The 15,164-nt window shown below is 40.4% G+C and overlaps 1 protein-coding gene across 2 annotated transcripts; it reads left to right on the top strand.

Annotated features, from left to right (window-relative positions):
* The first annotated feature begins 341 nt into the window (after nucleotides 1–341).
* Nucleotides 342–13,275, top strand: NFKBIZ (NFKB inhibitor zeta). Of its 2 annotated transcripts, XM_060198435.1 has the most exons (13): nucleotides 343–892; nucleotides 3,224–3,363; nucleotides 3,863–3,893; nucleotides 4,003–4,103; nucleotides 4,214–4,555; nucleotides 4,589–5,058; nucleotides 5,680–5,785; nucleotides 6,145–6,291; nucleotides 6,408–6,471; nucleotides 6,706–6,875; nucleotides 8,971–9,081; nucleotides 9,186–9,353; nucleotides 11,884–13,275. In XM_060198435.1, exons 1-13 carry the CDS (start codon nucleotides 604–606, stop codon nucleotides 11,935–11,937), a joined length of 2,193 nt encoding a protein of 730 aa, XP_060054418.1. In that variant the 5' UTR covers nucleotides 343–603; the 3' UTR covers nucleotides 11,938–13,275. The 2 variants fall into 2 exon arrangements, with proteins under 2 accessions (XP_007532676.1, XP_060054418.1); XM_007532614.3 differs by having other exon boundaries at nucleotides 342–892; nucleotides 4,214–5,058.
* The last annotated feature ends 1,889 nt before the right edge of the window (nucleotides 13,276–15,164 follow it).

The following is a 15,164-nucleotide window of genomic DNA, read 5'->3' as shown; positions in this document are numbered from 1 at the left end:
GTTCCCACCGCTGCCTTCCCGCCTCCTCGCTCCCTCTGCCCGCTCGGGGCAGCGCGCCACGCGTCTCCTAGGGAGCCAGGGCCGGGCGGGCAGCGCGCAGCCTGCAGGGCGGCCGCTGGTTCGTTCACGGGGCGGCTGGGGCGGAGGCAGGGCGGGGGCCCGGGCCCTGCGTCTGAAAAGCGAGAGGAGGTGGGGGTGGTGGGGGCGGCGCTCGGCTGGGGTTTCCAGGTGAAGGACAAGAAAATAGCCGGTCTGGGTGGAGCGGGCGGGACGAGGAGGGCGGAGGGTATATTGCTTCATCCTGTACATTTTACTGGAAACCGGGCGCATCCGGAGGAGGGGCCGGGAGGTGACCCCCAGGCTGCCAATGGCCCGCGCGCTCGCTGGAGGAGGCCGGCCGCGCTGTGGTTTCTTCCCCTCCCCGCCCCTCTACTCCGGCGGCTGTTAAATAGCCGCGCCGCCTCGGGTCGCGCCTACGTCCCCACCGTGTCCGGGTCCGTGGCTCCTCTGCTCCTGTTCCAGCCACACCGAGGGCAGCTGCGCTCAGCGAGCCGGTGCGACAGGTGTCTGGGGAGGGGGTCCCGGAGTGCCGAGCCCGGGAGCATGATCGTGGACAAACTGCTGGACGACAGCCGCGGTGGAGCGGGGCTGCTGGACGCGGCCGGCGACTGCGGCCTGATGACCAGTCCGCTCAACCTGGCCTATTTCTACGGCTCGTCGCCCCCCTCCGCGGCCCCGGGCGCTTGCGACCCCAGCTGCTTGTCGTCTGGGCCCTCGGCGCCCGGCTCTCCCGGCTCCGATTCCTCCGACTTTTCTTCCGCCTCGTCCGCATCTTCCTGCGGGGCCGTGGAGTCCCGGCCGAGAGGCGGCGCCCGCGCCGAGCGGCTGCAAGGTACCTACGGGGACCCGGGTCTGCTGGGTTCCCCGGCGGGGAGGGCAGCGCCAGGCCCGCCCAGATGCGAAGTTCCTGGACTAGCTGCGAAGCGGGCAGTCATACAAGCCTGCCATTTATTTATTTACTTATTTACTTATTTACTTATTTACTTACTTATTTGTTTTTATTGGAGGGTGGTGGCAAGTGGTTTACAGTCCAGCTGTTGACACATGCGTACAGTCTCTCCTCTCCCCATGATAGTTATGCTCGGCCACCTGATTTTGCCTCGCTCTGTGCTGCGCTTTCGATGTAGCTCAAGTCCTTGGGCCTTCGGTGAAATCGTGGCACCCTCCGAGCTTCCCTCTTGGCCAGACCAGCCTCATTGAATAGTGCTCTGAGACTTGGGGGTGGGGGGGGGATGAACTGCATCGTTTTTCCTTTTTCTTTCTTTCTTTCTTTCTTCCTTCCTTTCTTTTTCTCATCTGTTCTTTAAACAGTTTTTTAAAAGATTGAGTTCATTTACTATCTATAGTGAGGTTTTGGATCTTAGGTGGTTGTCCTTTTTTTTTTTTTTTGGCTCTTTGCTGGTTGTAAGAGTTCGAGTTTTGTGTTTAAGATCATGATTTCTTCCCAAGTATTTGCGGAAAGTTTTTATTTTATTTTTTTATTTGCGGAAAGTTTAAGTAAAAGGACACTATGTCCAAGAAAAAAAAAAAAAGAAGCCATGGAGCCAGACTGAAAACCAACTCAACTTATGCCTTCAGACTGTGTTGTTTGTGAGTGAATTTCGAAGTCTGCCCAGATTCATGAGGTCTTTGTTATTGTTCTAAGTGCTTTAGACTGGTTTAGCCTTATCTAGGAGAGGGAAATGGGTATATAGTATTTCCTTTCTTTGGCTGTGAATTGGTTAGTTTCTTTTCTTAATGAACCAAGTTGCATAATTTGGGGGAAAACAGGATGCCATTGTGGCCAGACTAAACACATTTAGATAATCTCAAATGTTGGAGATTATACAGCATGATCCATCCTTCCTTCCTTCCTTCCTTCCTTCCTTCCTTCCTTCCTTCCTCCTCCCTCCTTTTTTGTTCTTTCTCTCTCTCTCTTTCTTTCTTGTTATCTTTGGGGCGGATGGCTTTTTCCTTTTCTTGAGAGAGATGCCACAGTACCAAAGCCCCCTCCAGTGTAGTGGGGGCTGGGCTTCAACCTGGGTCTAGTGCACGGCAAAGTAGCCACCCTTCCCGGTCAGCTATCTTGTCGGCACTGTACAACATGATTTTAAAGAATGATTTCTTTTAGTTGTTCCCCACTGCTAGCCACTCGCATTTTGGTTGGTCTTTTGTTAAAAAATATATTTTTCCTTTTCATTAAAGAAGTGATTTAAATTATCTGGTATATGAATTGCTCCCTGAAATCAAGTAGCAAATGCAGGGGGAAAAACACATGTTAAATACTTTCTCCCTTATTTGACCTGGATTTGGCCGAAATTACTTGGCTAGTTCTTTGGTTTGGCACATAGGGAATTTCTGAAACTGAAATTTCCTGCCCATGACGTTGGATTATAACATCATAACAAAGAAATGCTTTTAGAGTCTGGCAGGATATCCTTAAAATAACCAGTCATTAAATTTGATGAGTTATTCCACTTATTTTTTGTGATGTACATGCATTTAAAAGTATGCAATGTTTCTAGTCCCATATTCATACATAGTCCCACTTTTTAACAGTGGCCAAATTATTCATTTCCTGACATTTTTTCATGTTTATTTTGTGTTCAACTCATCCCAAGAGATTGTAACATATTAGTGGTTAGAAGAGGAATGCTGTACTCATACTCTGCATATTAAAGTATATTTTAAAGTTTAAGTATGAGATGAAATTATTTCCTTTCTACTTGGAAGGCTGGTGTGAATAATTCCAAAAACAGTGAGGGGAAATCCTGTGTGCATATGTTTAAGCTCAGTGAATTGAAGTTGCTTTCTTGGCATAGTTGAATGGGGGGAAATAATAAGACACAAATCTAAGACACTGTTAATTGTTAGATGTTGGTAACCTGAGACCTTAGAAGGAAATTTGCTTTATGCCTGTTTAGGTGAGTGTGATAGACTTTCAAATTTCTATGTGGAGATAGAACCTTTGGCTTAAAGAGCTAAAATTCTCTGCCTGGCAGAGAAGGGTGTCAGGCAATATAGAACCTTTACTTAGGGCTGGGAACTGACATGGGAAAAAGGCCTTTGACCAGAGTGAAGCGGAAGGACTTTGTATTTGTTTAGAGACTCTGCTTTTAAGGTTATTAAGATTTGTATCTGTGAAGAGATTTAATTGGGGTATGTTTCATTTTCTTTTGAACAGTTGAGCCCCATATGGGGGTTGGACGGCAGCAGAGAGGACCCTTTCAAGGTGTTCGTGTGAAGAACTCGGTAAAGGAACTCTTGCTGCACATCCGGAGTCATAAACAGAAGGCTTCTAGTCAAGCTGTGGATGGTTTTAAGGTGGTGCCAACTTTTTGTTTTGGGTTGAGAGAAGGGTGGTTAATTTGCCAGGATTATTACTCTTCTGATCTGGAACCAGTAAATCTGTTGTAAACTACAACCTCCATAGGGCAGAGAGCGTATTTCTGTTGTCTGCTCTATTCCTCTCACCAGTGCCAGGCACTTAGTAGGCACACAAAGGAAATTTAATGACTATTTGGAGACAGGTTGGGGGCAAGAAAATAAATGGGATTCAGTTGAAATAGGACATTAGATTAGAAAAGGAAAACTTAAGTGGCCTTATTGATTTCACCACAAATCTAAGTTGAACTAAGGTGAAAGTGAAAATGGGAAAAGTTGCATGATAGAATGACACTTAAGATCATAAGTAAATAGTAATAGAATACTTAGATCAAAGGTTTAAGGTGAATTGTGAAGAGTGGTAGAGATGTCTATTTATTGTTTAATATTAAGCAGAAGATCATTTATATATACTAAATCAAAAACATTTTTCTTATAGACCCAAAGTTTGAACACAGACCATTTCACAGGTAAGAATAACTTCTATTATTAATATGGGGGTTTTAGGGTAGAATAATTAAGTGAGATAATTGGTAAAATTTAAAAGCTAAAGTTATCATATTCTTTTATTGGGTACAGAATTGAAGAACCCAGTATCATATAGTGGAAAAAGGAAAGGACTTGACTCATCTGATGGACCACCTTGCAAAAGGTCAGCTTTGTTACATCCACAATTTCTGGTGAGTATCTCACTATTTTCTTCTGGCTACCTTTTGCAAGTTACTCCTGGGATAATTTTGGGAGGGAGTATGCAACTTAGTTTTTTTGTTTGTTTTTTTCCTCTTTCCAGACACCACCTCAAACACCAACACCTGCAGAAAGCATGGAAGATGTTCATCACAATGAATCCAAACAAGATAGCAGTGCTGATATGCTTCAGAACATTATTAACATTAAGAATGAATGCAACCCCGTTTCCCTGAATACTGTCCAAGTTAACTGGACAAGCCCTGTAGTGGTTCCCCAGAGCGCCCCTGGAGAGCACTGTCAAGACTTTCATGGAGGGCAAGTCCACCATGAAATATGGACTAAAATTTCTCCACCTGAGAAATACCAACCATTCCAAGTCAGTAGCTCCTCATACGTGATGGATCAGGCTTCCATGTACCAGTATTCGCCACAGAACCAGAATGTGCAGCAGCCGCAGCAACAACAGCAGCAGCAGCAGCAGCAGCAGCAGCAACAACAACAACAGAGCTACATCCACAATCCTACTCTGGAATATAGTCCTTATTCCAGAGCTTCCCAGTCCCCAAACTATGAACCAAACCTCTTTGATGGTCAAGAACCGCACTTTTGTCCAGACCAAAGTTTTGCATCTCTTCTAAGTAGTCATGGGGATTCTGAGAATATTTCTGTTCCAATTCAAACTTCCCCCATTGTTCAACAGCAAAGTGATGTCCACCTGCAGAACTTCAACATGATGCCACACGGTGCCTGTGAGTCAGTGGCAGGACACGATGCAGGATCTGCCCCTTTAAGCACTTCACTGCCGTTCCAGAACATCACTGGAAATCCAATGAACACCACTCAACTAGGGAAGTCCTTTTTTCAGTGGCAAGTAGAGCAGGAAGAAAGCAAATTGGCAAATATCTCTCAGGACCAGTTTCTTTCAAAGGATGCAGATGGTGACACGTAAGTATCCCTTTATCCTATTCCCAGTTTGGTACACAGTACTATTTGGGTGTAGTGGGCATGGAATTTCTCTAGGGTGTATCAGATTAGGCCTTTGTATGTGAATGGCTAACCAAGATGAGTAGTGTAAGGAGAAACTGCTGTTCTTTGACACCTACTATTTCAAGAAGGAATTTTCCTGGCTGAAGAAATTGTGCTTTTTTTTTTTTTTTTTTTTTAATTGATAAAAACATGTATGTTTTCTTTGAACAACTGGTTTTGGAAGACTTGATTAGAGTAAGTTTAGAGCAAATACACCATGATTAGTTGATAAGTGATTTATATTGGGTTGTTAGAAAAGTCCTGATGCATTTTTGCATAGAAAAATAGCAAATTATATCATGCCTTTTTCTGACAACCCAGTAGATTTAAATCTGTTGTGACATTCATGGTCCTGGGCAAGTTATTTAGCCTTTCCATGCATTAGTTTCTTGATAAAAATCAGTTTCTTGGTAAAATGAGAGTATCTTTCTCGAACCAGGATCCTTATGCCGGTGGCTGAGAAAAAAAAAATTTTTTAACAAAAAATGAACTTAGTGATGTCAGAAATAATTCACTTTTTTCCCTTTCCTTAATTTGCAGGTTCCTCCATATTGCTGTTGCCCAAGGGAGAAGGGCACTTTCCTACGTCCTTGCAAGGAAGATGAATGCACTTCACATGCTGGATATTAAAGAGCACAATGGGCAGGTGAGAATCTTGACAGTGAAATAAAATGTGGTCACGGTGAAGAGAATGACCACCAGTCTCATGCTTATATGTAGATAATTTCTGAGCTTAAGACTGAGAGGTTAGTTAATATTAACTTTTCTCCCACTAACCTTGGAGTTATTAATGTTAACTTTGTAGTTATTTAACCAAAGACTAACTGGTTATAATAAAACCACACCCTAAGGCTTCGTTCAGTTTCCTTGTGTTAGAGTATCATATTGTTTATTAATAGGCTTTATTTTCTCTACATGGGTTTTTCCCTCAGTTCAGTTTAGGTTCATATCCTTGTTATGACAGTATTATATATATCTTAAATCATTTTTGTTCTTTGCCCACAGAGTGCCTTTCAAGTGGCAGTGGCTGCCAATCAGCATCTCATTGTCCAGGATCTGGTGAACCTTGGGGCTCATGTGAACACCACTGACTGCTGGGGAAGAACTCCTCTGCATGTGTGTGCTGAGAAGGGCTACTCACAAGTGCTTCAGGTGAGAGGCAGCAGGCCAGCTCCTAATAACATTTCTTGGAATACTAATAGCTAGGTATTTGTGTAGCTTATTATTATTTTTAGCTAACATAGATGTCTGTGTTGAACATTTCACAGGCAATTCAGAAGGGAGCAGTGAGGAGCAATCAGTTTGTGGATCTTGAGGCGACTAACTATGATGGTAAGCAATGAACTGTCTTGGGTGAAGCACAGTTTTGAAGGTGGGACCCAGTTAATTCTGAGGGAACTAAGTTTCATTTCTGTAAGGAAGACGTTAGCACTAATGTCCAAGAGAGGAACTATTCCTATTGCCTTACTAAGTCAGTTAGAAGCTATCATCAGGTTTATAATTATAGAACAACAAAAAAGACTTGATGGGGGGTATATGACCATTGACTTCTTAATTGTTTTCTAGGTCTGACTCCTCTACACTGTGCAGTTGTGGCCCACAATGCTGTTGTACATGAACTTCAGCGAAACCAACAGCCCCATTCTCCTGAAGTTCAGGAGCTTTTATTGAAGAACAAGAGTCTAGTTGACACCATTAAGTGTCTGATTCAAATGGGAGCAGCAGTGGAAGCGAAGGTAAATTCACAGATGAGTTTGGAGGTGGGAAAGGAAACCATAGTTACAGAAAAATACTCGTTTTCCAGTATAGATTAAAAAAGTTGTCCTCTTTTTAAATAAATGCAGTGAGTAGCAATATTTGAGTAGTTAAGAAGCCTACACTTTAAACGATTATCTCATGCACTTAACTTGGTTTGCTTTTTGTCTGTGAATTGTTACTCATAAGACCACTTAAAAAATAGTTTTTATGGGAGTCCGGCTATAGCGCAGCGGGTTAAGCGCAGGTGGCGCAAAGCACAAGGACCGGCATAAGGATCCCGGTTCGAACCCCAGCTCCCCACCTGCAGGGGAGTCGCTTCATAGGTGGTGAAGCAGGTCTGCAGGTGTCTATCTTTCTCTCCTCCTCTCAGTCTTCCCCTCCTCTCTCCATTTCTCTCTGTCCTATCCAACAACGACAACAACAATAATAACTACAACAATAAAAAAAACAACAAGGGCAACAAAAAGGGAATAAATAAATAAAATAAATATAAAAAAAATAAAAAAATAGTTTTTTTTTTTTTTTTTTAAATATCTTTATTTATTGGATAGAGATAGCCAGAAAGGGGGAAGGGAGTGATAGAGAGGGAGAGAAACAGACACCTGCAGCCCTGCTTCACCACTTTCGAAGTTTTCCCTCTGCAGGTGGGGGGCCTGGGGGATTGAACCCGGGTCCTCGCATATTGTAACGTGCGCTCAACCAGGTGTGCCACCATTCGCCCCCCCATATGTATTTTTTTAATTTACTATTGGATAGAGACAAGTTAAAAGGTGGGAAATCGAGAGGGAAAGAGACGGAGACACCTTCAGCTGTTGTTTCACCGCTCGTGAAGCTTTCCCCCCGTGGATGGGAACTAGGGGCTTGAATCTGTATCATTACGCACTTTAATGTGTGTGCTTAACAAGGTGTGCCACCTCATGGGCCCTCAAAAGATCATTTAGCTATGAACAAGGTTAGTCTCAGTTTAAAAGGAAAAGAGGGGGGCCAGGCGGTGGCGCACCTGGTTAAGTGCACACATTACAGTGCACAAGGATCCAGGTCCAAGTCCCTGGCCTCCACCTGCAGGGGGAAAGCTTCACAAGTGGTGAAGCAGGTCTGCAGGTGTCTGTCTCTCTTCTGCACTATATCCCCTCCGCTCACAATTTCTCTCTGTCTCTATTCAAAATCAATAAATAAATATTTTAAAAAATTTTAAAAGGAAAAGAAAAATACTTGAAATTGGTATTTTTTTTAATTTCCATTTTCATTGATAATAGCTTTTTTTTTGGTGGGGTTATTCATGCTTGGAGTATCAGGACTTATGTTTTTTAAACTGGAGAACATTTTATTCTCTTTATACTTGAAATTTATTTACTGACTTAATCCTATATACAGGACACTTGAACTAGGGTCTCTTAGTGGGGGGATATGATGTCTAAATCATAAGCCACTTATGGGCTTGGAGTTTATTATCTAATGGAAGGGGTAAAGAACACATAACAAGGGAGTCGGGCGGTGGTGCAGCAGGTTAAGCGCACGTGGCGCAAATCGCCAGGACCTGTGTAAGGATCCCAGTTCGAGCCCCTGGCTCCCCACCTGCAGCGGAGTCGCTTCACAAGCGGTGAAGCAGGTCTGCAGATGTCTGTCTTTCTCTCCTCCTCTCTGTCTTCCCCTCCTCTCTCCATTTCTCTCTGTCCTATCTAACAACAATGACATTAATAACCACAACAATGTTAAACAACAAGCGCAACAAAAAGGAAAATAAATAAATAAATAACTTAATTAAAAAAAAAGAACACATAACAAATGACTTAATAATATATTACAGTGCATGATAAGTAGTAGCATTTAGGTATCATGGCTATCTTGTATTGAAGACTATAAAAGGCATAGCCAGTTAATAGGAAATTTAGAAGGAATGAGAGACTCCTTCAAGTTTAAGATTAAGGCAGGCTTTGTGGAAAAACTGAACATTCAAAGTGAGTCTCCAAGAGTGAGTTAAACGTTTGAGAGACTGGTTGAAAAAAAATATGTCCACGGCTAAGTTGCTTGAATATTAACCTTTTTTTTTTTTTCCCTCTTGTCTCTGACAAGGATCGTAAAAGTGGTCGCACTGCCCTTCATTTGGCATCAGAAGAAGCAAATTTGGAACTCATTCGCCTCTTTTTGGAGCTGCCTAATTGCCTCTCTTTTGTGAATACAAAGGTACTTTAGACAGTTTCAATATGTGCATGAGACTCGGAATGATCTTTAAACTTTTGAGCTTTTGTTTGTTTTAAATTCCTCTTCCTGATGGGCTTTGTCTTTAGGCTTACAATGGAAACACTGCCCTCCATGTTGCTGCCAGCCTGCAGTATCGGGTGACGCAGTTGGATGCAGTTCGCCTATTGATGAGGAAGGGAGCAGACCCAAGTACCCGGAACTTGGAGAACGAACAGCCAGTGCATTTGGTTCCTGATGGCCCTGTGGGAGAACAGGTGAGAGCCACAAGGAAAGGAAATAATCTCCTGGCACTTGGTCTGACCATAAAGGGACTTGGGGTTGTATAGGGCACCAGCCGGGTGCTTAGTCATCATCCATGTCTCACAGAGGTTATTGCAGCACTTAAAAGTTCATTGCTTTGTTTCTAAAGGTAGAGCAAGAAGTTTGAGGATTTACGCATGATCTAAAGTGGTTAGAGATTAGGTCATCTTTTCTTGTCTTCTGTGACACAAACTCTGGTTTAGAGTAAGTCAAAGGGTTAGAGGTTTAGAAGCTGGTGAAAGAGGAGAAACCAAAGTTTCTGCAGACACCAAGGAAAGAAAATCTTAGTTTTTAAGTGGCGAGTCTTCAAATAAAGTGGTTATTTAATGAGTCAATATCTGTATTGTTCAGAATAGGCCAGGTCATATAATGAATATTCAGTAAACACCAGTGACTATAATTATTTTTATATACTAACTAATGGAAACTAAGAAATGGAAAGTTTATATTTTAGAACCTAGTAATATTTATACTTTAATCAAAATTATGCTTTATTCATTGAGTGTGGCTACATTTGATAGAACTTTATTTTTTAATGAAAAGGAGATACTCACATACACAGAGAGACCAGAGCACTGCTTAGCTCTGGTTTATGGTGGTGCTGGGGATTGAATTTAGGACCTCAGGGCCTCAGGCATAAAAGTCTTTTACATAATTGTTATCCTGTCTCCCCAGACACATCATGTTGCAGGATCTGAACACTCCCTACCATCCCAGAATTCTTTACTTTGGTGCAATATACCAAAAGTATATATTTAATATATACTTTTTATATATTTTATATATATTTAAAATATATACCATTATATATTTTAAAGTCACAAAATGAAATATATGGAGTGGTGTTCATCTTTTAAAAAAATTTTTACTTTATTTTTTCCATTTTTTTTATTTGTGATTAATAGTGGGTTACAGATTATAAGGTTACAGTGTTTAGTTCCACATCACACCAACATCAGTTTTGTGTCTCCACCCTCTCACCTCCCAAAGATAAGCACTATAATTCTCACAAGTCTAGCTTTTTTTTTTTTTTTAAAGTGTAGCCCTTACCGTGACCATAATGTTATAGTAACCTGTGTTTGTAGAGCTCTTTATAGCTTTAAATGAATCTCTTGATAGTTTGTGAGTTTTCAATTACAATTATACCTCAATGGTTATCATGAAAAAAGTTCAGCTGAGGAAATTGAGACTCAAGAAATGTTTCAAGGATAGGATCCACTATTAAAAAGCAAATGATGACTGTTTGCTTCTTCTGTTCTGTTTGTGGTTTGTAGTCACATCTCGTTCTCGGAGATGACTGGGGAAGAGTTACTTGACTTGACGGAATACTCTCCCATTACCCTCTATTTTTCTGTTTTTGTGGCTGTATGTGTGGAGAGCATCTCCTTTCATTTCTGTTGTATGACTATGGTCAGTAAGCAAAACACCTATTAATACTTTAGTTCTTGGGTAGCATGACAGCTATGCTAAAGGGTATGAAGGACTGAATTGTGTATGTGAGATGGGTTTTGGGTTTTTGTTAGTTGACTTTAAGATAGGTAAACCTATCTTGATATTATACTGTAATTTCCCTATATTAAATATTCTCACAAATAGTAGAAGTAAACATCAGGAAGAGAATATACATTTTACTTAAACTGTTGGGGATTTTAAACTTCTGATAATTAAAAACAATTTTAATAGTAATTTAAAAGTTTTAAGATTGAGATTACCATACCTTCTACCAAAGTTCTGTGCCCCCAGCCTCACCAACAACTGAGCTCAAAGCTTTAGAGATTGGTTGGCTATTTTTTTTCCATTGCAAGTTTTTATGTTTCAGCTCTCTATATTTTACTTATGAGTGAAGCCATCCAATAATTGTCTTCCACCTTTTTATTTACTTTACTCAGCACAATCACCTCCAGTTCCATCCATTTTGTCCCAAAGGACACAATATCATCTATTTTTATGGCAGAGTAGAACTCTGTATAGTATTTAACTTTTGATAATTTTTATTTATGCTCCCTTTTGTTGCCCTTGTTTTATTGTTGTTATTGATGTCATAGTTGTTGAATAGGACAGAGAGAAATGGAGAGAGGAGGGGAAGAGAAAGACAGACACCTGCAGACCTACTTCACCGCTTGTGAAGCTACTCCCCTGCAGGTGGGGAGCCAACGGTTCCAACTGGGATCTTTATGCCAGTCCTAGCGCTTTGCGCCATGTGCGCTTAAATGCTGTGCTACCGCCAGATTCCTAACTTTTGATAATTTTTAATGGAGACACTTTACTTTCTTGCACTCAAGATCATTATAGGAAATCTGTAGTAAGTTTTTTAAACAAGATTTTTTTTTGACCTTGCTTGAAATGTTGACGTTTTTGCATATTCATATACTTACAAGTTAACAGGGTAGCATGGGATATCTAAGAAATGGAACACTGTAGCAGATAATGGTACTTTAGCCATGAAAGATAAACCTTACAAATCTTAATTTGTTTTCATTTCAGATCCGCCGTATCCTGAAGGGGAAGTCCATTCAGCAGAGAGCTCCACCATATTAGCTCCACTGACTTGGAATTTGGTGGGCAACACTCACTGTCAGTTAGGCAGTCCTAATGTTATCTGTACATAGACCATTTGCTCTGTATTGGCAAATGCAAGTTGTTTCTATGAAACAAACATATTTAGTTCACTATTATATAGTGGGTTATTTTTTAAAAAGGAAGAAAAATATCTAATTCCTCTTGGCAGATTTTAATACTTCATACCCAGGTATCTGGGATTTAGATATTTGAATTTAATCTGAATGGTAAAACTGATTTCAATTAACAGTAGCTTTTGGGTAGAATTTGTGGCATAAGGCATTTTGCCAATTTTAAAAGCAAAGAAGTTTTAAACATTTTTAAGAGAAATGAAATTGTTTGGAAGGAAAAAACATTAATCCGGATGTAATATTGAGGCTTTGGCTTGATGCAGTAGCTAATGCAGTCAGTAACTGTTGGAAAAGTCTAGTCATTGGGCTAGATGAAAAGGTAGCATGATTAAAATTTGATCTGTATATAAATTGTTTTTGTCTTCTAAAATTTTTTATATATTTGGTCATTAACACAACCATATTTGAGATATATAAATCAATTGAAAAGAACAAGTGAATTGCCACTATTTTAAAAAGTTAGATATATATTCAAAGGAGGTATTATGTAATTACTCCATTAAAGACTCTCTAGAGCAGCAGATGGATAGTTGTTCCTTTAATGGCTGATGATTCTTTGAATTGTAAATATGCTCTTTCTCATGTATTGAGATAAGACACATTATTTGCAGGGAACTGTATTCTCTTAAAGTACCTCTTTATGGGCCTCTTTCTAGAATTTATACTTGATCCATTGAAAGTTTTATTTTACCATTATAGGAACAAGAAAGTCAATACAAAAACATGTCTTACTGATTTTCTATTGTGAAATACTGATGTTTTATATCACTGTTTAGGAAAAACATTTTATTATTATTATTTTTTTAGTAACCTTTATTTTATTACGATTAATTTTACCTCTGGCATACCCTGAGGATTGTATTTGACTTTGATTACACACTAATTCTTCGTGATATGTTTGACTAGTTAGAAGTGTCTTTAAAAAATGAGAAGTCTGGCAAGCAACTGATTGACTAAAGGTCTTTGTAGCTAAGTACTTAATCTTTTTGATAAAGATGCTTTTTAGGTTGGTCACTGAAATTCTTTTGATAATGATGCCTTTTGGGTTGCTCATTTGACTTAATATGTCATGTGGACAATACTTAGATACGATTATTTTGTAAATAATGGTTATATTGTGTAAACTAGCCTTTTCACACTCATGGAAAAACTCATAGATGGTTTTAAATAAATGTTAATTCAATAATCCTGTCTAAGGAAGTGTATTTATTTTCCTTTCTTTTTCTTTTCCCCACCCTGCCCCTCTTATCTTTTCTTTATATTTCCCTGGGTTAAGAAAACATGCTGTGATTACCCATTCGGCTACCTTTAAATTAGCCAACATATTTTAATTTGGACTTTTTAAGAGCATGTTTCCTAAAGATATGTAAGATTTAACGTCAAGTGGTCCGGGAAGTGGCACAGTGGCTAAGGCACTAGACTCAAGCATGAGGTCCTGAGTTCAATCCCCTGCAGCACATGTACCAGAGTGATGTCTGGTTCTTTTTCTCTCTCTCCTATCTTTCCGATTAATAAATAAATAAAATCTTTAAAGAAAAAAGGTTTAACGTCAAAAAACTCGGACACATTCTTTAGTAGATGTTTACTACATTCTAAGACATCATGGAAGTTTAATATTACTGATGATTTAGAAGACTACATACTAAAAAAAAAAATAAGGCTAGTTCTTTTATGTTTGTCATTTTCTTATTTTGTGGTAGCAGTGAACATAGGGGAAAAAAAATCACTTACTAATAAGATGATCCTGAGGTAAACATGGGAGGCAACAAGCAGGAAATGGGTTGCCCACCTTCCCTCTAAACCATTTAACACATGTAACAATCTCCCCACCTCTCTCATCACTACACATAGATTCTAGATTTTAACATATAGCCTCTTTTGAGGATTTAATGGAAGGTGTGATTCCCCTCAACCCCCCCAAAATAAAACAGCTACTATACATTTAAATTTTCTTTAATGCAATGCAGGGGATTGAAACCAGAACCTTGAGCACACATGATACCACCAAATCACCTCCCTGACCCAATCTTATTGTGTGTGTGTGGGGGGTGGGGGGGTGGGAGGAGGAAAAGGTGGTAGGGAGCAGGCAACAAGACATCAAAGTGCTCCAACACCCATGGGATTCCACCCGGTTTTCTTTTTTTATTTCTTTATTGGGGCGGATTAATGTTTCACAGTAAACCGTAAATACAACAGTTTGTGCATGTGTAACATTTCTCAGTTTTCCATATAACAGTACAACCCCCACTAGGTCCTCTGTCATTCTTTTCCAGGACCTGTACTCTTCCTCCCCCTTCCCCCCCCCCCCCCAGAGTCTTTTACTTTGGTGCAATACACCAACTCCAGTTCAGGTTCTAGTTGTGTTGCATTATCTTTATTTATTTATTTATTTATTGGATAGAGACAGCCAGAAATTGAGAGGGAAGGGAGTGATAGGGAGACAGACAGACAACTGCAGCACTGCTTTACCACTTGCAAAGCTTTCCCCCTGCAGGTGGGAACTGGGGGCTCGAACCTGGGTCTCTGAGCACTGTAACATGTGCAGTCAACCAGGTGCACCACCACCCAGCCCCTCCACTCATTTTTCTGTTTAGTGCTCTCATGTGGGGATTAACCCAGGGCCTCATGCCTGGAAGACACAATGTACTTGCTCAACCACCTCCCAGGCCCCTACATGAGGATATTTTAAAGTGAATACTTTAAAAAACTTTTTTTTAAAAATAGGGAAACATTTAACAAGTTGTAAAATACAATTTATAATCTGGAGGAGGTAGATAGTAGTAATGGTTATGCAAAGAGACTAATGCTTGAGGCTCCAAAGTCCCTGGTTCAATCTCCAGACCACCATAAGACAGAGCTGAACAGTGCTCAGTACTTGATTCCAGCTTCGGGTCTATATTCCAGTTTACAAAGTTTGTGGTTCTTTTAGATATACAGTGAACTTTTCCTAAGCGAGCTTAAATGCTCTCTTTTAATTCCATGTTGTCTCACAATTGAATCAGTGCCTTGAAAACATGACTTTGTGCATGTATGTGTGTATATAAAGCTAGAGGATAATATGAGGCATCTGGAGGC

This window comes from Erinaceus europaeus, chromosome 9 (assembly GCF_950295315.1).
Source record: "Erinaceus europaeus chromosome 9, mEriEur2.1, whole genome shotgun sequence".
NCBI lineage: Eukaryota > Metazoa > Chordata > Mammalia > Eulipotyphla > Erinaceidae > Erinaceus > Erinaceus europaeus.
Note: the sequence above shows the minus strand (reverse complement) of the source record. Positions and strands in the feature narration are given on the sequence as shown.

Bases quoted from the DNA above. Each gene is read 5' to 3' on its own strand.
- NFKBIZ (XM_007532614.3), top strand. From the start codon at position 604: ATGATCGTGGACAAACTGCTGGACGACAGCCGCGGTGGAGCGGGGCTG. The intron at 4,104-4,213 runs GTGAGTATCTCA...TCCTCTTTCCAG, and splicing joins TGTTACATCCACAATTTCTG to ACACCACCTCAAACACCAAC. The intron at 6,876-8,970 runs GTAAATTCACAG...GTCTCTGACAAG, and splicing joins GAGCAGCAGTGGAAGCGAAG to GATCGTAAAAGTGGTCGCAC.